At 37.0% G+C, this 26,675-nt stretch overlaps 1 protein-coding gene across 2 annotated transcripts in view; it reads left to right on the forward strand.

Annotated features, from left to right (window-relative positions):
- The window catches only part of CWC22 (CWC22 spliceosome associated protein homolog), a 62,418-nt gene that overhangs the window by 9,155 nt on the left and 26,588 nt on the right, over window positions 1–26,675 (forward strand). For both annotated transcript variants that reach the window (XM_019969903.2, XM_019969911.2), the window contains exons 2-8: window positions 7,962–8,097; window positions 13,091–13,158; window positions 14,523–14,633; window positions 17,138–17,377; window positions 22,984–23,112; window positions 25,474–25,642; window positions 25,919–25,972. In XM_019969903.2, the coding sequence (XP_019825462.2) occupies window positions 8,071–8,097; window positions 13,091–13,158; window positions 14,523–14,633; window positions 17,138–17,377; window positions 22,984–23,112; window positions 25,474–25,642; window positions 25,919–25,972 (798 nt within the window). In that variant the 5' untranslated portion in view covers window positions 7,962–8,070. The remainder of the gene's footprint in view (window positions 1–7,961; window positions 8,098–13,090; window positions 13,159–14,522; window positions 14,634–17,137; window positions 17,378–22,983; window positions 23,113–25,473; window positions 25,643–25,918; window positions 25,973–26,675) is intronic.

Consider the following 26,675-nt stretch of genomic DNA (forward strand, 5'->3'; position numbering starts at 1 on the left):
TGAAAATACGTTTATCTGTATGGATTTAAGTATTTCTGAAAGTCCAGATCCCACCCTGTTCTCATTCTTCTACCCAGAAAACCATGATGTGCATATAATACTTTTCAGCAAGTTCATACTATTAAACTGGACTAGAATATGTGCTCTTCCATTATTTTGTCCTCCATTAAGGGAAGAGACTTCCAGTCTGCCTCCTTTATTTGGAAGGAAGACTGCATAGAGGATATTGGTCAACTGAGTTAGTGCTCATTTCAAGTTAGCATGGATCCTACTATATAAACACACCCCATTATAGAGTAGGGCAAATTGTTCAACTTTGGATCTAAACACAGTCTACATATTACATGTGTTAAGTCTGTTAAGCCTCTTATAACAGTTGTACCACCCATTTCTTTCTTTTTTTGTCCCCCATGTCATCGAATTGTTGAAGAAAGTGCTTCATTTGTCTTGTATGTTAAAGCCCATCAATAAAAAAAATCCCCAATAATGTACTTAGTGCTCACTAGGTATCTGGTCTTGGCAGGCATTTGTACACAAGAGAGAATTTGTAAACTAAAGAGTTGGTGGAGCAGTAAGTGGGCGTATCTTAAGAACACATGAGTGCATGCCCACATCATTCTATATGGGTCAGATGGGACTGAACAGAATTGACCTCAGATAATCCATGTTCCATATGATGACTTCAGTTCAGTTGAGTCACTCAGTCGTGTCCAACTCATTGTGACCCCATGGGCTGCAGCTTGTTTTTCTCTTTTGCAAATTAGTGGAAATCCATTCTAAAAGTTGTGGTTTCTGTGTCGGTGTCAATTCTTGGCTGTCAGCAGGGTTTTGTTTTTTTTTTTTTCCATTTTATCAGTACCCCTTCTGGTTACTCAGTCTAAGCTAAAGGATAGATCATTTATCTTCTGGAGGTGTGATCAATCACTATCTGCACTGTTGTTCAGTGGCCCAGAATTGTATATGAAGTTTGTGATGGTAATAATACTTCTAATGCTAGGCTTTTCTTGTTGTTTATGTAAAATGATTATTTGTCACCATAGCAGACTGTGGGGATCACACATTGATGATTAAAACATAGACAAACTCTACGGTGAGGATTATTATATTCCTTATTTCTCATAATCTGAATCTGTCATGGAAAATAACCAAATGACTTTTCCCATAATTGGTTATGAGTTGTTGGTTTTTTTTTTTTTTAACTTTTGACAGTATCTGAAGAATTAATTAGTATCATATCTTCAGTTCAGTTTAGTCTTTCAGTTGTGTCCAACTCTTTGTGACCCCATGAACTGCAGCATGCCAAGCCTCCCTGTCCATCACCAACTCCAGGAGTTTGCTCAAACTCACATCCATTGAGTCAGTGATGCCATCCAACCATCTCATCCTCTGTCGTCCCCTTCTCCTCCTGCCCTCAATCTTTCCCAACATCAGGGTCTTTTCAAATAAATCAGTTGTTCACATCAAGTGGCCAAAGTATTGGAGTTTCAGCTTCAACATCAGTTATTCCAATGAACACTCAGGACTGATTTTCTTTAGTATGAACTGGTTGGATCTCCTTGCAGTTCAAGGGACTCTCAAGTCTTCTCCAACATCATAGTTCAAAAGCCTCAATTCTTTGGTGCTCAGCTTTCTTTATAGTCCAACTCTCACATCCATACATGACTACTGGAAAAACCATAGCCTTGACTAGACGGATCTTTGTTGGCAAAGTCATGTCTCTGCTTTTTAATATTCTGTCTAGGTTGGTCATAGCTTTTCTTCCAAGGAGGAAGTGTCTTTTAATTCCATGGCTGCAATCACCATCTGCAGTGACTTTAGAGCCACCAAAAATAAAGTCAACCACTGTTTCCACTGTTTTCCCATATATTTGCCATGAAGTGATAGGACTGGAAGCCATGATCTTAGTTTTCTGAACGTTGAATTTTAAGCCAACTTTTCCACTCTCATCTTTCACTTTCATCAAGAGGTTCTTTAGTTCTTGACTTTCTGCCATACAGGGGGTGTTATCTGCATATCTGAGGTTACTGATATTTCTCCCAGCAATCTTGATTCCAGCTTGTGCTTCTTCCAGCCCAGCGTTTCTCATGATGTACTCTGCATATAAGTTAAATAAGCAGGGTGACAATACACAGCCTTGATGTACTCCTTAACTATTTGGAACCAGTCTGTTGTTTCATGTCCAGTTCAAACTGTTGCTTCCAGACCTTCATACAGATTTCTCAAGAGGCAGGTCAGGTGTCTGGTATTCCCATCTCTTTCAGGATTTTCCACAGTGTGTTGTCATCCACACAGTCAAAGGCTTTGGCATAGTCAATAAAGCAGAAACAGATGTTTCTCTGGAACTGTCTTGCTTTTTCCATGATCCGGCGGATGTTGGCAATTTGATCTCGGGTTCCTCTGGCTTTTCTAAAACCAGCTTGAACATCTGGAAGTTCACGACTCATGTATTATTGAAGCCTGGCTTGGAGAAATTTGCATATCGTATCTGGAGACTGTCAAAACAAGGATTCAGAATGCCCTGACTAAAAGCCTCTAGTGTCTACTAATCGTTTAGAATTGTGTTGTATAGTATGGTAACCAGTAGCCACATGTAGCTATTAATGTTTAAATATAAACTTAATTAAAATCATATAAAATAAATTTTCTCATTTCTACTAGGTATATTTGAAGTTCTCAATAGCCACATGTGGCCAGTGACTATTGTATTGGTATAGTGGCTACTGACAGTACAGAAAAAGAACCTTTCCATTAGTGCAGAAAGTTCTTTTGTATAGTGCTGATTTAGAAGTGTCAGCTAGCAGAGAGGGGAAAAAAAATAAGAGGATCAAGGACAAAAATAATGCAAATGAGTCTGTGGCAGTGACTGGTGTCTAGCGTCTGTTGAAGGAGGGCCTTGTTCTGTCTTCTGTGTTTTCCCCTTCTGGATCAGAGAAGTCCTGAAAATGAGTCACAGGTGACTGATGGCAGCAGTATCCACCAGCATATTCCCTGCAAAAAGTAAAGAGTACCAGGCAGAGTCTTTTACTTAGATTAGATTCTTTTGAGGTTCATTTTGGACAATTCAGTTCTTGAGCCTAGTTCACAGAGGGAGTCTTGGTGAATGTAAGGAAGGGGCAGAAGCTCCTATGGACAAAAAGTGACTCAGTTAATCCGTGGTGCCAGCAGGGTGTGTTTGTGCGTGCGTGCTCAGTCGTACCCCGTGGACTGTCATTCTCCAGGCTCCTCTGTCCATGGAATTTTCCAGGCAAGAGTACTGGAGTGGGTTGCCATTTCCTACTCCAGGGGATCTTCCTGACCTAGCGATCCAATTCATGTCTATTGTGTCTCCCACATTGGCAGGCAGATTCTTTACCACTGTGCCACCGGGGAAGCCCCAGTTAATTTGTATAACAACATTATTAAAATAGAAGAGAATGGAATCCTCTATTGAGGTATTGTATAGTATCATCCCGGGAGTAGGGACAAATTATGAATAGTAAGGACATTAACAGTTCTCTAGGCTTTTAATTTTTACATTAAATATGTTCCAGATCTCACAGTTAATAGGATATTTAAGCCTACGGGCAAGAAAATTTTTACTGTTTATGCCAGTCTATGTATATGCATTTTTTAACTTGAAAAGTACATAATCATTGAAACAATTACTGTTATCAGATACATATCTAGTTTACATAGGAAGACTGAATTCTGATGCAGGTTTTTTCTTTTCTTGCCCTATCAATTTTTCATGTTTTATTTTCATTTTAAGGATAATAAAAGTATTTCATGAACATATTTTGTCATCTGCATGACTCCAGTTCAGTGCTTAAATTTGTGTTTGTGATCATGTTATAGCAGATACATGCATGCTAAAGTCATTTCAATCATGTCCGACTCTGTGATGCTATGGACTGCAGCCTGTCAGGCTCCTCTGTCCATGGGATTCTGAATACTGGAGTGGGTTGATCTTCCTGACTCATGGATCGAACCCCCCATCTCTTATATCTCCTGAATTGGCAGCAAGTTCTTTACCAAAAGCACCACCTGGGAAGCCCATTATAGTAAATACTGTTACTTTAATTATCATGGCTGATGTCCTAAGCTCCAAAAAGCCTGTGCTCTGGCCATCAGTGCATTATGAGTGAGAATTTTCTCCCTATAATTGTGCCCAGAATTTCTCAGATTTAAAAAGCACTGATACTGCTTTTTGTTTTTTACATACATGTATGTGCTTTTTATCAGTGAGTTAAGGATTAATATTTGAAATTTATGTTTCCCTTTTCAAATGGTTTATGTCCTAAATTCTTCACTACAAAGTAGATAAGCTGTGGAGTCTTGTATTTGACTCATGATTTAAGACAAATTGATAACCAGTTTCTCCTCCAGAATTGGAAAGCTGAGAAATCTTGAGGAAGAGTTGTATATTGGAATTACCTTGGGGATGCCTTTGTAAAACCAGTGTGCCTAGGTATCCCGCCCCCACCCCACCTCCACCCCTGTATACAGATCTTCTAAGTAAGTAAGGTGGGTCCCAATATATGTACAAGTAATTCTCCAGCCATGCAGGTTTTCATATTCCACTTTTTTTTTTGTTAACATAGTAACTTTGGGATCTTGTTTTACAGTATTAAGTAATAATCTGAAGTGACATGTGTAAAAAAAACCCATCCAGCCACTTTGCTTTATTAGTAGCTGAGTGCTTTGCTTATCATTATAGATTTACTTTTTGTAAATAAATTAACTTTACTTTTTATAAGTTAATCTATAAATAAATTCATAAGTAAGCTTCATGTGTTAGGATCGTTCGTTGCTATCTACCCAGTTCTTAGAAGGATGCCTGGCAAAATACAAGTACAATAAATGTTTGTTGTTATTGAATAAATGTATGTATAAATAATACTGGATGATAAGGATATACTAGGATATAATGATGTAGAGGTTAAAAAAAAATACCATTACCTTTGGGCAAAAGTTTGTTGAATAAAATTTTTTGAGTTTTATACCTCTATACATTTATAGCCGTAAAAACAGAATCTTTGAAAAGAATCGTGATTTGTGTATGGCAAATACACATTGTGTAAGTCATTTTGAGGAGGCAAGTGGGACCTAAAATCCAGCCAAGACTAGGTTATAATACCTTCAGGGCTGTATCACCTGAGGTGAGGGAGGAGTAGCTTCTGTTTTTTAATTAGAAATGTTTGTTCATTAATACTTGACATAATTCATAGAGTTAGTTAAGTTTGCCATCTTAGTTTTTTCTTTTTGTCCTCTCTGTTTTTTGTTCTGTTCCTTCTCTCCTGCATTTATAAATTTTTTTTTAATTCGATTTTAATTTATCTGTAGACATTTTAGTTATATTTATTTGCATTTTTTTTGTCATTTCTTTAGAGAATATCATGTCTGTCCTTAACTTTTCACAGGCTTCTTAGAGTTCATATTGTACTGCCTCAGAAAAAAATCAGAAACCTTGCCTCATGTAGGTCCATTTTAGTCCACATATATCTGCATACATACACTCAGTCGCTCAGTCGTGTCCGACTCTTTGCGACTCTGGACTGCAGCACTCCAGGCCTCCCTGTCCATCACCAACTCCAGGAGTTTACTCAAACTCATGTCCATTAAGTCTGTGATGCCATCCAACCATCTCATCCTCTGTCATCCCCTTCTCCTCCCGCCTTCAGTCTTTCCCAGCATCAGGGTCTTTTCAAATGAGTCAGTTCTTTGCATCAGGTGGCCAAAGTATTGGAGTTTCAACTTCAGCATCAGTCCTTCCAATGAATATTCAGGACTGATTTCCTTTACGATGGACTGGTTGGATCTCCTTGCTGTCCAAGGGACTCTTAAGAGTCTTCTCCAACACAGTTTCTGCTTTAAACAGATCTGTGTATTTTAAATAAAGGAAAAAGTAGTCTTTTATGTTTCTTGAGAGAGTTACCATTTCCAATGTTATGCTTTCCCTTTTGAAAAGCCATACTTCTATCTGGTATTATTTCCCTTAGCATTCCTTGCAGTGCAGGTCTGCTGGTGATGCATTCTCTTAGTGTCTCTTAGTTGTTTTTGTTTGCTTTGTTCAGTCAGAAAAAATCCTTTATTTCATCTTCATTCTTAAGATTATTTTTGCTGAAAGTTAACAGTTTCTTAATCTTTCAGCACTTTAAAGATTATTCTGCTGTCTTTTGGTCTCCTTAGTTTCTAAAGAAAAGTCAGAAATAATTTGAATTATTCCCCATATATAATGTGTTCTTTTTTCTTCTTGCTGCTCTCAGGATTTTCTCTTTATCTTTAGTTTTCAGCAGTTTGATTACGACTACTATATATAACTATTTGTGTAAATGTGGTTTTCTTAATCCTGTTGGGGAGTGCTCAAGCTTCTTGAATCTGTAAATTTGTGTCTTTCATCAAATTTGGGGATATCTTGGCTGTTATTTCTTGAAATATTTCTTCTATCCCATTCTTTCTCTCTTTCCTTCTTGTACTTTAATTACACAATGCCCATTGATATTGTCCCACATATCCCTGATACAATTCATTAAAATTTCTCTCTATTCTTTAGATTGGATAATTTCTAATGATTTTACATCAAACTCATTGGCTTTCCTTTATCTCCATTTTGCTCTTAAGTATGTCCAGTGAATTTTTTTGCTTCATGTATTTTTCAGTCCTTGGATTTCACTTTGGTTCATTTTTTGTTTTGGGTTGTTTTTTTTTTTCCCTGAAATTTTCTATATTTTTATTCCTTACAAGCATGTTTTCCTTTTCACTTTTGACTACGCTTTGAAAACCTCTTATGCTAATTTCAGCATCTGGGTTGGTGTCTCAGTATTGGTTTTCTTTGATTGTCTTTTTTCTCAAGATTGGGCCACAGTTATCTGATAAGTTGTTTTTTAATTATATGGTGGACGTTTTACTATTCTGTTAAGACTTTGGATTCTGGTGTATTCCCCTGAGGAATGGGGACCCTTTAGGCGATTATTTGATAAGGCTTAAGTTGCAAATTCTATCTCTTGAACCCATCTGTCTCTTGAGTTGTTCACATCTCTGTTCAGTTCTGTGATCCTGAGCGGGACTCTGTTCAGTATGTGTGTGGGTTTAGTATGTGTATGGGTGCAGGTGTAGTCAGAAATTCGGGAGAGTATATTGAGCACATGGGACTTCCCTTCTCTGGCTTTCTCTGCTCTGGGAGTCCCTGAGCAATAATATGCTTTAGATTGCAGTTATACTTTGTAGATAGATACATTTGTGAAGAATCAGCTATATTTTGTTTTTACTAATCTAGATAGCATGATAACCATGGTAAAGGAGACTTTTCTTAGTGATTTATGTACCTCCTCAACTGCATTGTGATGGCAACTCTGTATCACTGTACTTTATAGTGCCTAGATTATTTGTGTATGTGGTCCAGTGAAAAGAATACCTAGTCAGGTGTCCTTAAGCTAGGTTTCTAGTCTGCTGCTAGCTTGTTTTATAGCTTAGAACATTGTTATAACTTAGAACATTGAAATGACTTATCTGACAGTGTTCTTATCCTTAAAATGAAGAATTGGACGAGATAATCTGTATCATCCTTTCTCCAATTCAAATTAGATTTATTTAAAATTGTTTTCAGTTATATATTTTTTTACTCTATATTCTCTACCTCTTTTAATGTTTTTTTCTATTTGACTTTTGTGATTTCATTACCTTACACCATACCATAAATTATAAACTGCTGCTGCTAAGTCACTTCAGTCGTATCCGACTCTGTGCGACCCCATAGACGGCAGCCCACCAGGCTCCCCCGTCCCTGGGATTCTCCAGGCGAGAACACTGGAGTGGGTTAAATTATAAACTATTGATATGCAATTCTTATAAAATACGTGAATGGCAGTTGTGTATGAACATAACTTTGAGTTCAGCATTTTTCAAAAATTACCAAAATAATGACGTCATTATTTTACACACTTATTAGTGTTAACAAAGGCTTATTTTGGTATATTTTACAGGTGACATTTGCAGACAGAAAGGTAAACTGTCAAGGAATTCATCCTGTTTGGTATTTATTTGGGCCGGCTTAAGGAGTCTTTGACATATCAGATCAACTGGCAAAAGAAAATGAAAAGCAGTGTGGCACAAATAAAGGTAAGTGTTTGAAACTTATAATAAAGAACATAAATTTGTAGTCGTTCATCTACCCTTTAAACAAAAATGCATTTCTGTAATTAGGACAGTAGAATCAGACGGTAGAGTTGTGTCGTACACACATTGAACTTAACACAATTTCAACTCTAGATATTTGGCCAGATGGTCAAGTGGTTGGTTGAGAGAACATACAGGGGTGGAGGAGGATGTGTGTGTGTGTGTGTGTGTGTGTGTGTGTGTGTGTGCATGTGTGTGTAAATCAAGAAAGTATATATGAGTGAGCATGTATGTATAAAAGAAAAATAACAAACAGCAGGAAATTCCGCCATTCTTCTTAAAGAGCATTATTTCCTGCATGAGTATAAAATGGAAGATGATTGTCTGCTTTCTCAGTTGGTCACAGTTTTTGCATGTCTGTCTACAAGTGAACCTCTTGTTGCATATTGCAGATGCATAAATGGGCTACTTATTTTGTGCTGTAGTTTAGACATTATACATTCGTTTATTCACCAAATATTCACTGAATTCTTACTATGTCCCAGTGATTGTTTTGAGCACTTTTGGTAAAATGGTGAATAAAACAGGACTCCTTGGTCTTGTAGAGTTTGCATTCTAGTGGTGGAGAAAGCAAATAGATCATAAACTTAATATGTAAGTGGATTATATAGTGTTTTCACAGTGTTAAATGCTAGATTGTGCTGTGGAGAAAAGAAATAGGGTAAGGTTGATCAGTAGCAATTGGATGATGCAGCTTTCAATAGGGAGGGCCCAGTGCAAGGGGGCTTTTGTGAGCACACATTTGAAGGAAATGAGGCAGTTAGCCCAGTAGATGTCTAGGTGAGGAGTGTGCTAGGCAAAGGGAACAGCAGAGGCAAAACTGACGAGTCCAGTGTGGCTCGAGCAGGTTCTGAGAATAGTAGAATAGTAGAGGTAGTCAGAGTGGTCACAAGAACTGTAACTCCATCTGCTTCAGACCTGTTCCTCTGACTCTGAGTGGACTTTGTGGAAGAGCAAACCATTCTCCTTCCTTTTTGTTTCAGCTGCACAGATCTACTTGCCAATGTGTGTAGTTCATAGATCTACAAGCAGGCACATTACTTCCTGTATCTTGGAGTCAGTAAAGGGGAAGGTGGATTTTTATTTGATTATAAAGACAGACACTTCTCCTTTCCGCTCCTCCACCACCTCTGCACCCCTAAACCTACTTTAGTGTGAGATAGGAGCTCCTTAACAGCAGGCACTAGGTACCAGGCTTGAGGTGTCATAAATGCTTAACAAAATGAATTGGTATGCTTAGGGACCGAGACAGGCTCTGTGGCCATCTCTTCAAACTTCTTTTGAGTATGAGAAGACACTGTCCAGTCCTCCCTCCTAGGTAGACATCCAGCCTGTGCTTGCATATTTCCTTTGACAGGGCGTTCGCTGTCCCAGAAGCTGGCGCCATCTGTCAGTAGATACCTTCCTCATATAGCGTTCTGAATACTGCCTCTTTGGAACTTGTATTCATTGGTCCACTGACAGTTAAACACTTAATTGTGGGCCTAGGAGATGGCAGACTGTGGTAGGAGCTGGGGACCTAAGGAGAAAGGAGACCTTGTGCAGAACTGGCTCTTGACTGAGCCATGTTAGACAAGAGCACTCAGTTCAGTCTCTGCCTTTTACACAGAGCGAAAAGTGTTCAGTCTTTCTCAGAGTCCTCTTCCTGTTTCTCTCGACGGGGCCTCTCCATGTGCTCCTTTTGTCGTCCACATAGATCTTCTGGGAAATGTCCCCAGCAAGCTGTTCACTGTTAGTGGCTCAACCCTCTTCAGCCAGTTCGCAGTTTCATTTGCCTTCGTCTCTCCATCTTGTTGGCCACTAGCTGGGTTGGGTCCATTCTTACCTCAGATCCTCTCTTGATGTTCTGAGGCCTCATCTGTAAGGTTCAGGAGGCTTCAGCTGACGATTCCTTATTTTTCCATTGACTTTCCGTAGCTTCCTTAGTCGGTTAGAGGCAAGTTCCCTAACTCTTCCAGCCTCTCCTCTCTTTTTGTTCTAAAGACTTGTTCCCTGAGCCTAAGGGATGTTCAGAGCCTCTGGACACAGGCTTCCTGCTCCTATCACCTCCTCGCACTGCTGTCTACATTGTCAGAGACTACAGGTGACTGCTCAGTGTACCGTATTTGCTTTGCTTAAAGAAAGATTTAGAGAATTTTTAAAGGTAATTTCAACAATATATTACCATCAACTACTGCTCTGACTTCGAATCCAACCTCTGTGATAAGGGAAAGAGGGAAATTCAGGTTCTTATTATTTGGATCAAACTTTTAACTTATTTTTCACTAAGTAAAATGTTCTGAAACCCAGTTCAAGTTCCCCTTTACTCACTGTCACTCTTGGTACTGTGTACCCCAGTGCTTGGTCCTACTTAAGATCTCCTGTTAGCACTGGCTATATGTGCCAGTCATTTGTTAACTTGATCGCATTTATGAAATTCTGAGTCACGACTTCAGTATTTTTGATTTCTCCCTCTTGCTCACAACAGATGTTGTGGAGATGTGTTAAAAATCATTAGCACAGAATTGAGGCTTTCTCCCTAATGTAATCAAAATAATTGTCATGTCTTGTAAAAGAAAAGTAGAGAATGCAGTTTTATTGTTTTCTTTCTCTCCCCACTCCTTCCCCTTCTCCTCCCTATTCTCTATCTGTCTCACATATAATCTGATGTTTTTAACTGTGGAAATCTTTATAATCATCTCTCCTCTAAGATCCTAATCGCCTTGAAGGTTTTTCCTATCTTTTGTATCCCCCAGAGTGTCTAGGCTGGAGGAACGGGTGTGTCTTATAAAAAATAAGTAAATACTGTGTTTGATGTTACCATGAATTGCATGAATCTTGTTCTCCATATTTGTTTAGGATCTTGATGTCAAGTTTTATGGAAGCCTATGTCATATTGAACAACTGCTCACAACAGATGTTGTGCAGAACAATTCTACTTAATTATGCTGCCTGCCCAGTGAAAGAATTTTTAAAAGTTGTAGATATTAGAAACCGGACTTTAAGATGTTTGCACTCAGTATAAAATATAGCCAGACTGACTACCTTAAATTATAAATTTTGATCACATGTTTATTCACCAGCACTCATTAGTCTAATTATCGTATATTATTCAAAAAATTCACGGAGAAGGCAGTGGCACCCCACTCCAGTACTCTTGCCTGGAAAATCCCATGGGCGGAGGAACCTGGTAGGCTGCAAGTCCATGGGGTCGCTTAGAGTCGGAGACAACTGAGCGACGTCACTTTCACTTTTCACTTTCTTGCATTGGAGAAGGAAATGGCAACCCACTTCAGTGTTCTTGCCTTGAGAGTCCCAGGGATGGGGGAGCCTGGTGGGCTGCCGTCTATGGGGTTGCACAGTCGGACACAACTGAAGTGACTTAGCAGCAGCAGCAGCAGCATTCAAAAAATTCAATACTTAAGGAGATTGTATTAGCAATTAATTTACTTGTGATAAGAGACTCAAACTGTTGCTAATTAGTCATAGCATAAGAGCGAGGCTGCCCTGGTGACTCGGACGGTAAAGAATCCACCTGCAATGCAGGAGACCCAGGTTCAGTCCCTGGGTCAGGAAGATCCGCTGGAGAAGGGAATGGCAACCAGTATTCTTGACTGGACAGAGAAGCTTGGCCACAGTCAGTGGGGTCAAAGAGTTGGACGTGACTGAGGCACTGACAGCAGTAACATAAGACGGCGTTGGAGCTTGTTTACATTTCTTTGCAGTATAATTTTCAATTTTTGAATGTACTTTTTTCCCATTAAGGAGGCAAGCATGTCAGTATGTGGAACAAATTACTCATTATTTGAGTTATTTTTTTCTTAGATTTCAAGATTAAGATTCTTTGAAAACATACTGTATTTCCTTTCAGTTAATTAAAGTCATTTTAATTCTTAAAAATAAGCTTGTCAATATGAACATTTTTATAGGTGGTTTAAAAATTTACCTGTTTATAAATATTTTGGCATCTTAAATGGATTTTTAAATTAGGATATGTTCTTAAACTGGATAATTCATAGCTCTCTCTCATTGTGACATGTATCTTCAGCCTCATATTACATTGAAGTTTCCTTTTTGTATGTTATTCTTCAAAGGATTTGGCTTAGGAGCTATATTTTACAAGTCATATTTTTTAAATCTTTACAGCCTACCATAGTGTCATACAGGCTGTATCAGACACTTAAATAATGTTTGCTGAAAACAAAATTGAATTTTCATAAATACGTTAGTCCGTTTCTTTTGTTTTGTCCAGATTTGGTAACCTGGACTAATGTTATGGTTTTCTTAAGCCAAAGGAGATAAGAACATAAGTGCAATGTTATAGAAGACTTGGGCATAACCACAGAAAACCTCCGTCCTTTGGTCGTGGTATTCGCCAGGAAAGGCCTTTATAAAAATGGTGTTCCATAAATTTAAATCTTATTGAAAGTAAAAGTGTTAGTAGCTCAGTGGTGTCTGACTCTTTGCGACCTGTGGACTGTAGCCTGCCAGGCTCCTCTGTCCATGGAATTCTCCAGACAAGAATACTGGAGTGGGTAGCCATTCCCTTCTTTAGGGGATTTTCCCAACCCAGGCATTGAACCTGGGTCTCCCACATTGCAGGCAGATTCTTCACTATTTTAATCTCATTACATAGGAATAAAATATTAGCTAAGTGACATCGAAAATTTAAGAATTATTTTCTTCTAGTAAACCTTGAGGGGTTTTTTTGTTGTTGTTGTTGTTTAAAGACAGTATTTGATCTATAGTAAACATAACTGCCACAGACATTTACCTGGGATGGCCTGAAAATTTTGTTTTATCTTATATACTATTTAGGTAGTATAAATTATTTTATGTTTAAAAACATATTTTGAATTAATTTTTAAAGCACTTCCAGTTTTCCAAGATACATGTGTCATTGTTTTTTTAACAGAATTTTAAAATTTCCCTTCCCCCTCTTTTTTTCCATTGAAAGCATTCTTCTGGTCATGACAGACGGGAAAATTATAATTCATATCAAAGGACCTCCTCTCCAGAAGACAGGTAAACAATTTTATGTGTTCTAAATACCATTTAAAATTTTATTGACAAGTTTAAGAAATTATTTAGCTCTTAGTTTTCTAATTTTAGGTTTACTAACTTTTTTTGATGGTTTTACAGGAAATATTACTTGAGTGGGGTTGAGAACAGATCATCCTTGATTGACTGTTCTAGGAATTTCTAGTAAATAATTCTAGATTTTTATGAAAATTTTTAGGTGAAGGAGAATAATTTTAATATGTCAAATACTGCATAGAAGTTTATAAAATGGAAAGTTTAGTTGAAATCACATTATTTTGAAGTGCTTTTACTGTTAATACTAATCCTTTATATTTACATGGCTCTTTATAGTTTTCAAATGTTTTTATATATATCTTACCACAACTGTGTTAAGTTCAAAGGCCCAGAAATGTTACCATTAATGTTCATCATGCCTTCATAGTATGACTTCAGTTATTTCACTTAGTAAGCTATAACCTTGAAAAAGAATTTATGAAAGGAGAAGCATCCTCTAGATTTTCTTCCAGTTGTCTGATCTCTTATTCCCTGTGTACTTTGTTCATATTCCATTCTGCTGTCTCAAAAAACCTTTGCTTTATACACAAGTTAATTACTGTGTTCTGCATCTACTTACTATCTTTCATGGGTCACCTCCTCCCTATAAATATTGTTTAGAAACTCTCTCTATAGACATATACACACATATGTGTGTATGCAAATAAATTGTAGATATGCATATGAAACATAGATTATATTACTGTGTATATTTATCATGTGTGTATGTATTGACTTCTCTTAAGGTTCTCTGACTTTATTGACTTTTGAGATTCAAAAGGCAAATTTTATACTAACTATCCCTGTTTGCTGATCATTCAATCCATTCTCACAGATATCTAACAATATGACTTTAAGAATAGGAGCTGAGAAAAATAGCCTTTTGGAGTGGAATAACTGGATTTTATGGAGGCCAACGAGTGACACTAGTGGTTGCCAACCAGTGGAGGCCAACCAGTGACACTGTTCAGTACTTTGATAGAATGAGCCAGCTAGACAGCAGGAGGACAGCTTTGTCCCCACTAAGCTGTATATGATATGCAAATATGTATCTTCTGCTAAGGACAGTATGCCCAGGATGTCAGGCTTGGTTAAGTGAATTCCAGGAGTTGTTTTTTTGCATACCAGTGGAAAGCTTTTATAATCATGACTAAGTGAATAGATGTCAACAAAATAATCTGTTTGTTAAGATCTACTTGATAGGACTTTGTACAGTCATAGAGTTACATCACTATTACCAATATATGACTTATTCTAAGTATAACATCATTGTTTTCAACTTGTAACTTTGGTTTTCTTATTTTATGTGTTAGATACATAGAACAAGAAAGATCTCCTCGGGATAGAGGTTACTTTGATTCCAGCAGGTCAGACTATGAGCGTTCAAGGAGAGAACGTTCTTATGATAGTGGCATGGAGTCACGGTTAGTATTGCATATTTTAACTATAGAAACATACTTGTTTAAATTTTCTTTATGCATAATAATAGTCACAGCTAGCATTAAGTGGATGTTTTTAGGTGCCAGGCTTTCTAATAAGGACTTAATGTGAATTAGCTTCTTATTACAGTAAATATATACCTTTTATAGATGAAGAAAATGAAGCTTAGAGAAGTTAAGTCATTTGTTCATGTTTTAAAAGTGTGTCAGTGACAAGTCCTCGTCTGTCTGACTCTAGGTCTCAAGCTTTTATTCATTATACTGTGCTATATGAGGAATTGGCTTATATGAGTTTCAGAGATTGTTTACTGAATGAAACTCATTTATGATATTGAATGATCTTAATTTACATAATGGCAGAGGGACATTGAGAATGAAGTTACCATTTTCTAAGTATAAATTATTCTTACTTGAGTCTTAGAGAACTTGACTGCCCACTTTATTAGTCATCTGGTTTCCAAAACTTGCCTACCATGTACTTTTGTTCACATAGTTCTATATCCTTTTTGATGTCTCTCTCATATCATCTATTCCATGACTACCTAGACTATACCACACTAGAATTTTAATCTGATTTCTCCATGGTTTGGAACCAAGTGCATTATTTGATATCTGCAGCCAAAATTTCCTTTTCACTGCTTACTTTCTAACATGTAACCTGTCTGTATAAATGTCAGATTAAATTAACCTCCAAAAGACAGGTTTATCTGCTGTCACCGTAATGACACTTTAATAAGAGCAGCTGCTACCACCATAATTGGTGAGCTAGGCATTCTCAGACCTTCTCAAATGCTGTCAAAACTCCTATATACTAGGTACTGTACCTCACAATGTACATATAAGGAAGTGGGTTAGAACTGATTGTTACCTCAGGTTGCTGTTATCTGTCTAGTAGATAATGAAACTGAGATTTGAGCTCAATTCTGACTCCAGAGCCTATGTTTATATCCGTCCCTGACTGTATTACTTCACTATAATTCCTTGTCTAGTCCAGTGTTTGTATACAAAGTTTGATTTGATCCACACACACTGTGAAGTAAGCACATTGTTTATTATGTAGACTATAAAGGCTAACAGTAGAAAAACACTTGAGAAATATTTCTGTTTAGACTGAGAAGACTATTACTTCTGCACTCTGAAGGAGAAACACTATAAGTGTATAAGGACACAATTTTACCAGCCAACAAGCAGTTTTACCTGGTGTTTCTCAGAAGAATCATAACCAGTGTCAGTAAATTCCTTCTGTAGCTATTCTCTACAGAGAATAGATATAAAATGAGTTGCTTTTTTCTGTAGATGTAAAATGTTCAACTCAGTTACAAAGCAGTGGCTAGAGTTCAGAGCACCTGCCTTTGACTAATTGGGGTTTTTATTTGGAACCACTTTCCCGCTACCACTGTTCACATTGTGTTGGTAGGTACAGGCTGTGTCTTCATGGGGCGGTCACTCAGGTCTCTGTGCTTCAGTTGGAAAACAGTTTGTCCACAGCTACCTGGGTAGGTGACTAGAAGCACTCTTTTCCATGTATTAAGACATATTATTTCAAACATACCCTCTAGATTTAGGTAAAATCTACTAAGTGCTTTCCTGGTAGTACAGTGATAGTTATTCATATAACTCGTGATTACACAAAGCATGAACAGAATAATCGGAGCTTCTAGGCAGATGTATGTAGCAAGCAGCCAAGTGGACAAACTCTCACTGGGGAAAGAGAGCAGACAGCAAAGATTCATTCTTTCTTGCTATTTCTTGATAGTTTGAAAATATTATATAATCATTTTACAAAGGGTAGTCACCTGCATTAGTAGGGGAGAGTTTTTGTGGCTAGAAAATGGTTTATTTTTTCACATTGTCTAAAATAATCAGAAGGTTCTGATATTTTGAGATTTATAATAAATTGCCAGTCCTATCAGGAAACAAATTACAATTTATGATAACAGTCTCACTCCTAAATTGCTATTATTGGAGGTTAACTCTGGTTTCTCCTTTATGCAACTTATCACATACATCACAGGCCAATTTGTCTTTGGAAAATACTATTTTCATGTTACTATCCCACTCAAATTATTAATGATTTCTTATCACTTGCAGGATAAAAAAACTTAGTCTGTTGCTTGTCTTTTAAGATTTCATATTCTGAGTCGAACTCATCTTTCCAACTGCTGTTATACATTATTCTTTATTGTTTTGACTTATTCTGGCCTAAATAACCTTGCTCCATTTTTTAGTAGTTATTCTGTCTTCTACTAGTTGCAGAATGCTATCCTCCCTCCCCTCCCCACCCCCACCCCCTCACCACCTTGCCCGCAATGTAAATCCTCTCGAGCCTTGATGACCTAGTTTAAGTTACATTTTCTCTGTGAGGCACTACCAAACCCCTTTTCCTTATCTGAATCTGTGGCCCCCAAATGGTCTCACTCATTTGGTATGCAGTTCATTTAAGAATGTATTTTGTGTCATCTTTTCTCCATCAAAAACATGTATTACAGAAGTAGAGACCGAGAGAAACGCAGAGAAAGAGATGTGGATCGGAAGAGGTCCCGGAAATCACCATCTCCTGGGAGAAGAAGCCCAGAACCATCGGTAACCCAGAGTTCCTCTGCTCAGGATGAACCTACTGCAAAGAAGAAGAAAGAGGAGCTGGATCCTCTTCTTACTCGCACTGGTGGAGCGTATATTCCTCCTGCAAAACTCAGAATGATGCAGGAACAGATTACAGATAAAAACAGGCATGTCAATACCACTAAGTATATAAGGCGGTGACACTCTCACTGAAAAAAGTCATGTATGTTCCAATTAACCTTGACTGTTGAGAATTTACATGCAGAGTCCATAATGATAGAGACCTCAAATTATACTTCTTTCCTTCCTGCCTTCAGAAGCTCCACTGGAGCTCTGCTTAATATTTTCCCTGACAGCAGCTCTTAACGTCTTTACTTTCTGCATGAATAAGTGGAAAAGTCTGAGGAAAGGTCACTTATCTTTTTTTTTTTTTTCTTTTACTGTTTTCATACCATTCCTTTTGTAGTTGAATGCTTATTAGTGGTGTCCATTTTTCATTGATAATCAAGAGTACTATTTTAGAACTAAAATGGATCTTTCTAATTATACCAAACCAGGAGTCGGCAAACTTTTTCTATAAAAGGACAGATAGTAACTATTTTAGGCTTTGTGCATTATCCTGTCTGTTGTAGCTACTCCCCTTCACCATTATAGGGCTTCCCAGGTGGCACAGTGGTAAAGAATCCACCTGCCAGTGCAGGAGATGTAAGAGACGTGGGTTCAGCCCCTGGGTCGGGAAGATTTCCTGGAGGAGGAAAGGGCAACCCACTCTAGTATTCTTGTCTGGGAAATGCTAAGGACAGAGGAGCCTGGCCGGCTACAGTTCATGGGATCTCAAAGAGCTGGACGTAACTTGAGGATGCGTGCTTCACTATTTTATTGAATATAGCCATAGATAAAACATGTACACAAATGAGAATGGCTGTGTTCCAATAAAGCTTTATTTGCAAAAACAGGCTGTAGGCTAAATTTGGCTCTTGGGTGTAGTTTGTCAGCCCTTATACTAACCTGTGAAGCAGTTGACAGTTTTCTCTTTTCCCTACTTTTTTTAGACCATAACATCTTACAGTTTTTTGCCACACTGAGGCAAATAATCAAAATTCATATGTGACCATTCTCTCTAAGTACCTTTCCTTCCCTTTTCAAAATAATTGAAATGATGAGAAACTATGTAGAAAAGTGCAGCTGTTTTCAAGGCCTTTTTCTCTAGTGAAGTGAGATAATAACCAGGAAAACTGTGGCCTAAGATTGAAATGATCACTCAGTTGCCAGGTAGTCAAGAAAAAGATTGGGATAGAAGGTAGGTATACTTATAAGAAAAACAATTCCAGCTGAGTCCAGAAAGTCTTCTACATCTTTGTTGTGTATTTTCATGGCAACTTGAGAGTACTTGAGAACCTTATATAAATGAAATATAAATTTGTTGTAAGAATTAGCTTGAGGTAGAAACGTCATTTTTATAAAATAAGTTATAAATATTTGAAATAAAGTATAAAAATTTATGAGCTAGAAGGGGACGTTTAAATGACATTAAAACACTAAGTTTTTCTTTATGTTTCATAGACTAGCACTTGGTAGTGATGCCTGCAGTGTTATGTAGAGAAGGGATTTGAAAGTTGCTTGTGTGGGTTTTGGGAGCTTCATGATCATGCAGGCATGCTGCTGTTATAGCAGGCAGTAGTGGAAGTATTAGTGAAAAATATGTACTGTCTCTGACCCCATTCAAAGCAATCCTAACTGTCAAAGATTGAAAGCATTGTCATTAATCTCTGAGTCTTCTTTTTAATGCGGGCAGAATCCATAATATGTGCAATTTTAAGTAGATTCTTAGAAGATAATTTTATATACAGTTGAACTCTGCCTATAGGCTATAAAGGAAACAGAAGTGTAGTTTTTCCTCAGCAGATACTAAATCAGGTTAATTGTAGGTTTCCTAATTAAGAAGTACAGTTGTACTTGATTATTGTCTGTTGACCAAAGTTTAATGGAAGAGTTTGTGATTATGTATCAGCAGTATCTTGTTGATCAGGCTAGTTGTTAATCTATAAAGCTTACTACTCTGTATAGTAACATACCAAAGGGTTGGTTGAGGGCAGGAGGAGTTCCACCTCAGATGCAGGCAGAAAGGGAATGTGCAATCTATAGAGAATTTAGAAACAGTGATGAAATTAACTGCCATCTGCTTTTTATCTTCAGTGTTTGCTGATGACAGTGTCGGTGATAAAATGCGGTTTCTTACCAGTATAGACAGCTCTCACCACCACCTCCTTGATATACCTGGTATAGCACTCTAAAACAGGAGTTCTTTTTTTTTTTTTATTTCATTAAAGTATTTGGGGACTTCCTTGTAGTTCAGTTGGTAAAGAGTCTGCCTGCAATGCAGGAGATCTAGGTTTGATTGCTGGGTTGGGAAGATCCCCTGGAAAAGAAAATGGCAACCCACTCCAGTATTCTTGCCTGGAGAATTCCATGGACAGAGGAGCCTGGCAGCCTACAGACATGGGGTCGTAAGAGTTGGACACAATTTAACGACTACACCACCACCACCATAGTTAATTTATAATATTGTGTTAGTTTCAGGTATATAGCAAAGTGACCCAGTTACATATTCTTTTTCAGATTCTTTTATTTATTATAAGATATTGAATATAGTTCCCTGTGCTACAAAGTAAATTCTTGTTGTTTATGTGTATCAGTTAATCCCATAATCTTAATTTATCCCTCCCTTGCCTTCCACTTGGTAACCATAGATGTTTTCTGTATCTGTGAATGTTTCTCTTGTAGATAAGTTTATTTGTATTATTTTTTTATATTTCATGTGTAAGCGATAGAATATTTGTCTTTCTCTGACTTACTTCACTTAGTATAATAATCTCTTGGTTCATGCATGTTGCTGCAAATGGCAGTATTCCGTTCTTTTTTATGGATGAGTAATATTCCATGGTGTAGACATACTACATCTTTTTTATATGTTCATCTGTTGATGGACACTTAGGTTGCTTCCATGTCTTAACTATTGTGTTAATAAATAGTGCCACTGTGAACATTGGGGTGCATGTATCTTTTCAAATTAGAGTTTTTGTCTTTTCTGGAGGTATGTCTAGAAGTAGGTTTGCTGGATCATATTGTAATTCTATTTAAGGAACCTCCATACTGTTCATTATAGTGGCTGCTCAAGTTTACATTCCCATCAACAGTGTCAGTCAGTCAGTCAATTCAGTCGCTCAGTCGTGTCCAACTCTTGGCGACCCCATGAATCGCAGCACGCCAGGCCTCCCTTTCCATCAACTCCTGGAGTTTACCCAAACTCATGTCCATCGAGTCGGTGATGCCATCCAGCCATCTCATCCTCTGTCGTCCCCTTCTCCTCCTGCCCCCAATCCCTCCCAGCATCAGGGTCCTTTCCAATGAGTCAACTCTTCATATGAGGTGGCCAAAGTATTGGAGTTTCAGCCTCAGCATCAGTCCTTCCAATGAACACCCAGGACTGGTCTCCTTTAGGATGGACTGGTTGGATCTCCTTGCAGTCCAAGGGACTCTCAAGAGTCTTCTCCAGCACCACAGTTCAAAAGCATCAATTCTTCGGTGCTCAGCTTTCTTCACAGTCCAACTCTCACATCCATGCATGACCACTGGAAAAACCATAGCCTTGACTAGATAGACCTTTGTTGGCAAAGTAATGTCTCTGCTTTTGAATATGCTATCTTGGTTGGTCATAACTTCCTTCGTCTTTTAATTTCATGGCTGCAGTCACCATCTGCAGTGATTTTGGAGCCCAAAAAGATAAAGTCTGCCACTGTTTCCACTGTTTCCCCATATATTTTCCGTGAAGTGATGGGACCAGATGCCATGATTTTAGTTTTCTGAATGTTGAGCTTTAAGCCAGCTTTTTCACTCTCCTCTTTCACTTTCATCAAGAGGCTCTTTAGTTCTTCACTTTCTGCCATAAGGGTGGTGTCATCTACATATCTGAGGTTATTGATATTTCTCCTGGCAATTTTGATTCCAGCTTGTGTTTCTTCCAGCCCAGCGTTTCTCATGATGTATTCTGCATATAAGTTAAATAAGCAGGGTGACAATATACAGCCTTGACACACTCCTTTTCCTATTTGGAACCAGTCGTCGTTCCATGTCCTGTTCTAACTATTGCTTCCAGACCTGCATATAGATTTCTCAAGAGGCAGGTCAGGTGGTCTGGTATTCCCATCTCTTTCAGAATTTTCCACAGTTTATTGCGATCCACACAGTCAAAGGCTTTGGCATAGTCAATCATCAACAGTGTAGGAAAGTTCAAAACAGGGAATCTTAACCTATAGACTTTCAAGAGGTCATTGGGTAAAATTCAGGCAGTCCATGAATGTGAATTGGAAATAATTGCATCTTTTAAAATTGATGTAGTTTAACATTTCTATCAGGAATGTAGGCAGCAGACCATAGTATTAACAGACTATTTGTTACAAATACCTCAAAATACCGTTTATGCTACTTGAATTAAAGAAGCTATTATGCCTACTACCAGTTCTTGCTACATAATGTGTTAAGAAGCACATAGAATATCAAACTTTTGTTGTTTTCATCCTTTGAAAGCTCTATTTCAATATGATTGGTATCCTTTGTTATCCTATATATTTTTACACATTATTCTAAGAAGTTCATCACCTTCACCAGACTGCCAGAGAAATATAAGGAAAGGTTGAGACTTTTTGCACCTGAAATCATATTCCACAGAGAAATAATTATAAAAACTGTAGAATTTGAGCTTTAAAAGACCTTAGATATTACCGAGTTCAACCTAAAGAAACCCATTTAGACTAAATAATTTACCTATGCTCGAAGTTAAAAAAAAAAACAGTGTAGCCATCTAGCATTCAGCTAATAAGCCTGTGGGACTACTGCTTAAATATACAGATGTTCTTTAATATACTTAGTACAGTCTTTCAGTTCCATGATTTTGTATGACTTTCCCTTTTTCTATGATTAATACTATTTCTTTATGGTTTAACACTTAATTTTTTTCTTCTGTCATGCTTTTATGAGAAGGAACATAATACCAAATTTCCTTTTTACAGCTTATATTTAGGTATTATATATTGTAATTTAAATAAAAAATAGTTGCTTTTACTTTAAAACATTTCCTTTAAAGGCAAGTTTAGTAAATTAAGTGTTATAAAATAAGCATGTACTGAATCTAACTAATAAATGTTATAAATTGCAATATATATGGACTGGAGAAGGAAATGGCAACCCACTCGAGTACTCTTGCCTGGAAAATTCCATGAATGGAGGAGCCTGGTAGGCCACAGTCCATGGGGTCGCAAAGAGTCAGACATGACTAAGCGACTTCACTTCCTTTCTTTTTATAGTTCCTTTTGGAGAAGGAAATGGCAACCCATTCATACTCTTGCCTGGAAAATTCCATGAATGGAGGAGCCTGGTGGGCTACAGTCTATGGGGTTGCAAAGAGTCGGACACGACCAAGCTACTAATACACACATATATGGACATAAGAATAATGTTATCCTTACATATCCTTGTATTATTTTATTATGTTATTAAAAGGAATTTGTAAATGAGTATAACATATATGGAGAATAAGATATGGTTTAGGTGTAATTTCTATATCCACGTGTTCATATATTTTATTGTTCTTTTGGGTCATTTTGTGAAAATTATTTCAAAAATAAAGGAACACTAAGTATTTTTTGTGTTCTTATAACCTCTTGTTGTAATTGTTGACTGAATTTTCATCTTTATTAAAATCAATTCTTTTTAGCTTGGCATATCAGAGGATGAGCTGGGAAGCCCTGAAGAAATCTATCAATGGCCTGATCAACAAAGTCAACATTTCCAATATCGGTATTATTATTCAAGAACTTCTTCAAGAAAATATAGTCAGAGGAAGGTAAGCATTGGCTGTTTTATTTGTAGTATTTCATAGTGCTTTTTCAATGGAAAGTAATATCTACATGAAAAGTAATCATTCATTTATTATGCTACTTTATTTCAAAGAAAATTTCAAGGAGTATTTAAAATGCAGTTGTTATAAATATGTAAGCTACTAACAAATAACTTAAACTCAACTATTAGAGCTTGTGTGGGGTTTTTACTGTTTGAGAAGCTTTGATGTCATATAATGATTTTGGCACAGTTATTTATTGACTGAATACTTCCAATAATTTAAACGCATGAATAAAAATAAATATTTAATTTCTTTATATATACACAAAGTGCTCCTCACACCAGTTTAATTTCTAATGAAAGCAAAGTAGGAATGTGAAAGAAATGAGAAAGATAAGTAATAAATTTTAGAAAAGCAAAAGGGAATAACAACCATTTTCTGTGTGGTTTCTAAGTAGTTGTGATATTTTAACTCATCAGGAAATAGAAATATTCTATGTTCTATTTATTTTAAAATCTGAGGACTATTTTCCCATATGACCCAGATCATCAGTGCAAAACTTTGGGATATATATATATATAAAGTAAGGTGTAGCACGTGGTGGGGGTTAGTAAGGTGACCGGGAGGCAGCCACGGGAAAGCACTCTCATTTTATTCAGAAAGAAGCAGACTCAAAAGTTAGAAGAGTAATTTAAGATGTTACTGTTTATAAACTGAGTTATCTTTTTTCAGTTTCTACTCTAGTGATTCAGATGTCATACCTAAACCTGATAACGATGAGTATCAGGTTTAGGTATGACAGATGATAGTTTTTCTGCCTTTTGACAATCAAATATTGTTTGTTATTACATTGCTAAAAATAACTCTTCAGTTAGCCCGTTTTGTATCTCTCTTCTTATCAAATGTATACATTGATAGAAACATGTGCATTTCAAAATGAGTTAGAAGGTAGAACCTTTTATATTCCTGTCCTTGTTTTAGCATTATTTCTTCAGTGCTTACGTATGTCTTTATCTCTCAGGAATATTGTTTTCACTTTTATTTTCATGAACAGTAGACTTAAGCCTGTCTTTTAGATGGAAACCACCCCAATTTGTCTTTCATCACAGAATTAATTTATATGAATTTCATATAAAATTTCATAGTGGAAATTTTACTTTAAGTCAAAGTTCAGTACTTTTGAAGCAGGTCTTTTCTCCCTTCACTTTTGATAATGTTAAGTGAATTAATATAAGAAGTTAACTTAAATTCATGAATAGATGTAATGAACAGCAACTGGAAAAGAAGATTTATATTTAGAGAGAAAAAATTTTGAAAAAAGTTATATTAAATCTATTTTATATAAGTACAGATTGAAATTTTATTTCCTCAAAATCAGTTTTAATTTATTAGTAAGACAGTTTCTTCCTCTAGATAAAGGTAGTGAAATTTTAGTTCTGATTTAGCTCTTATGATGATTTATAGAGAAGTAATATAGCTGGAATCAAGATTGCTGGGAGAAATATTAATAACCTCAGAAATGCAGATGACACCACACTTATGGCAGAAAGTGAAGAGGAACTAAAAAGCCTCTTGATGAAAGTGAAAGAGGAGAGTGAAAAAGTTGGCTTAAATCTCAACATTCAGAAAACTAAGATCATGGCATCTGGCCCTATCACTTCATGGGAAATAGATCGGGAAACAGTGTCAGACTTTATTTTTTGGGGTTCCAAAATCACTGCAGATGGTGATTGCAGCCATGAAATTAAAAGATGAAGGAAAGTTATGACCGACCTAGATAGCATATTCAAAAGCAGAGACATTACTTTCGCAACAAAGGTCCGTCTAGTCAAGGCTATAGTTTTTCCAGTGGTCATGTATGGTATGTGAGAGTTGGACTGTGAAGAAAGCTGAGCGTGGAAGAATTGATGCTTTTGAACTGTGGTGCTGGAGAAAACTCTTGAGAGTCCCTTGGACTGCAAGGAGATCCAACCAGTCCATCCTAAAGGAGATCAGTCCTGGGTGTTCTTTGCAAGGACTGATGCTGAGGCTGAAACTCCAATACTTTGGCCACATCATGCGAAGAGTTGACTCATTGGAAAGGACCCTGATGCTGGGAGGGATTGGGGGCAGGAGGAGAAGGGGACAATAGAGGATGAGATGGCTGGATGGCATCACTGACTTGACGCACATGAGTTTGGATGAACACCGGGAGTTGGTGACAGACAGGGAGGCCTCGCGTGCTGCGATTCATGGGGTCGCAAAGAGTCGGACACAACTAAACAACTGAACTGAACTGAATATAGCTGGATTTTAGGTGAATTTTTTTCCTTCTAATGAAATCAGTGAGTATTGTTGACTCCTTTTCTTTTCTCTTTTAACCAGAGGCCTGCTATCCAGATCTGTTTTGCAAGCACAGAGTGCTTCTCCAATCTTCACCCATGTTTATGCAGCATTAGTGGCAATTATCAACTCGAAATTTCCACAAATTGGAGAGTTAATCCTCAAAAGATTAATTCTTAATTTTCGAAAAGGCTATCGGAGAAATGATAAGGTATATGTAATCGACTTGTAGGTAGACTGCTACAGATAACAGACTAATAAACCGTATCAACCATAGTAATTAAGAATCAACCTTAGTAAGCGATGTTGATTTCTGTTGTTCCAGAAATGTCATGTTTTCACATATACTAATTTTTATTTTATAACACATTAAAATTACCTTGCATGTTACATATTTTAAGTAGAGTGTGTAAGTAAACTGTAGACTATAGATAAATGAAAATTTGTTTTAGTTTATAGATTAACTGTCTCTAATTTCCCTTTCCAGCCACTTTGTCTGACAGCTTCAAAATTTGTGGCACATCTTATTAATCAAAATGTGGTAAGTAATTATTTTCAAAATTTGGTGCCATTCAGTGCCATTAGACCACAGGCTTGATGCCACTTCAGTGAGAACTTTGTTTTGACTTACAGTCCTTCAGAAAAGTATCTTGAATGATATTTTAATTTTAGAACTATAATAAATGCATTTTTTAATGTAAAGAGGAACCCAGGACAAGTGTTAGTAAATTAATCAAACTCTTAATACTCTACGTGGTTACTTAACTGCATATTTTTCCTTCAAAGACTATAATGTGTTTTTATTTTAAAAGGTACTATTTCTTCTCTTTTCCCTGTACCTAGTGTTCAAGAAAGCCTAACAGCTGATATTCTTTAAAAAATGCTATTCCCCACAACTGCATATATATATGTATATTCATATGTATAACTACATGGTATATGTAAATACTCATATATTCTTAGAATCATTTTATAAAATATTGTGTACTAAATACTTTTAATCTGTTTTAAATGCAAAAATTTATCATTTTATTATTTAGTTTTTGTGTTTATTTTTTTATTTATCCACTGAGAGTTTTGATTTGTTATCTTAAGTTAGGTTATGTGTCAGTCGCTCACTACTGTCTGACTCTTTGCAATCCCATGGACTGTAGCCCCCCAGGCTCCTCTGTCCCTGGGATTCTCCAGGCAAGAATGTTGGAGTGGGTTGACATTCCATTCTCCAGGGGGAAGTAAAAGTCGCT

The sequence above is a fragment of the Bos indicus genome, chromosome 2 (assembly GCF_029378745.1).
Source record: "Bos indicus isolate NIAB-ARS_2022 breed Sahiwal x Tharparkar chromosome 2, NIAB-ARS_B.indTharparkar_mat_pri_1.0, whole genome shotgun sequence".
Taxonomy (NCBI): Eukaryota; Metazoa; Chordata; class Mammalia; order Artiodactyla; family Bovidae; genus Bos; species Bos indicus.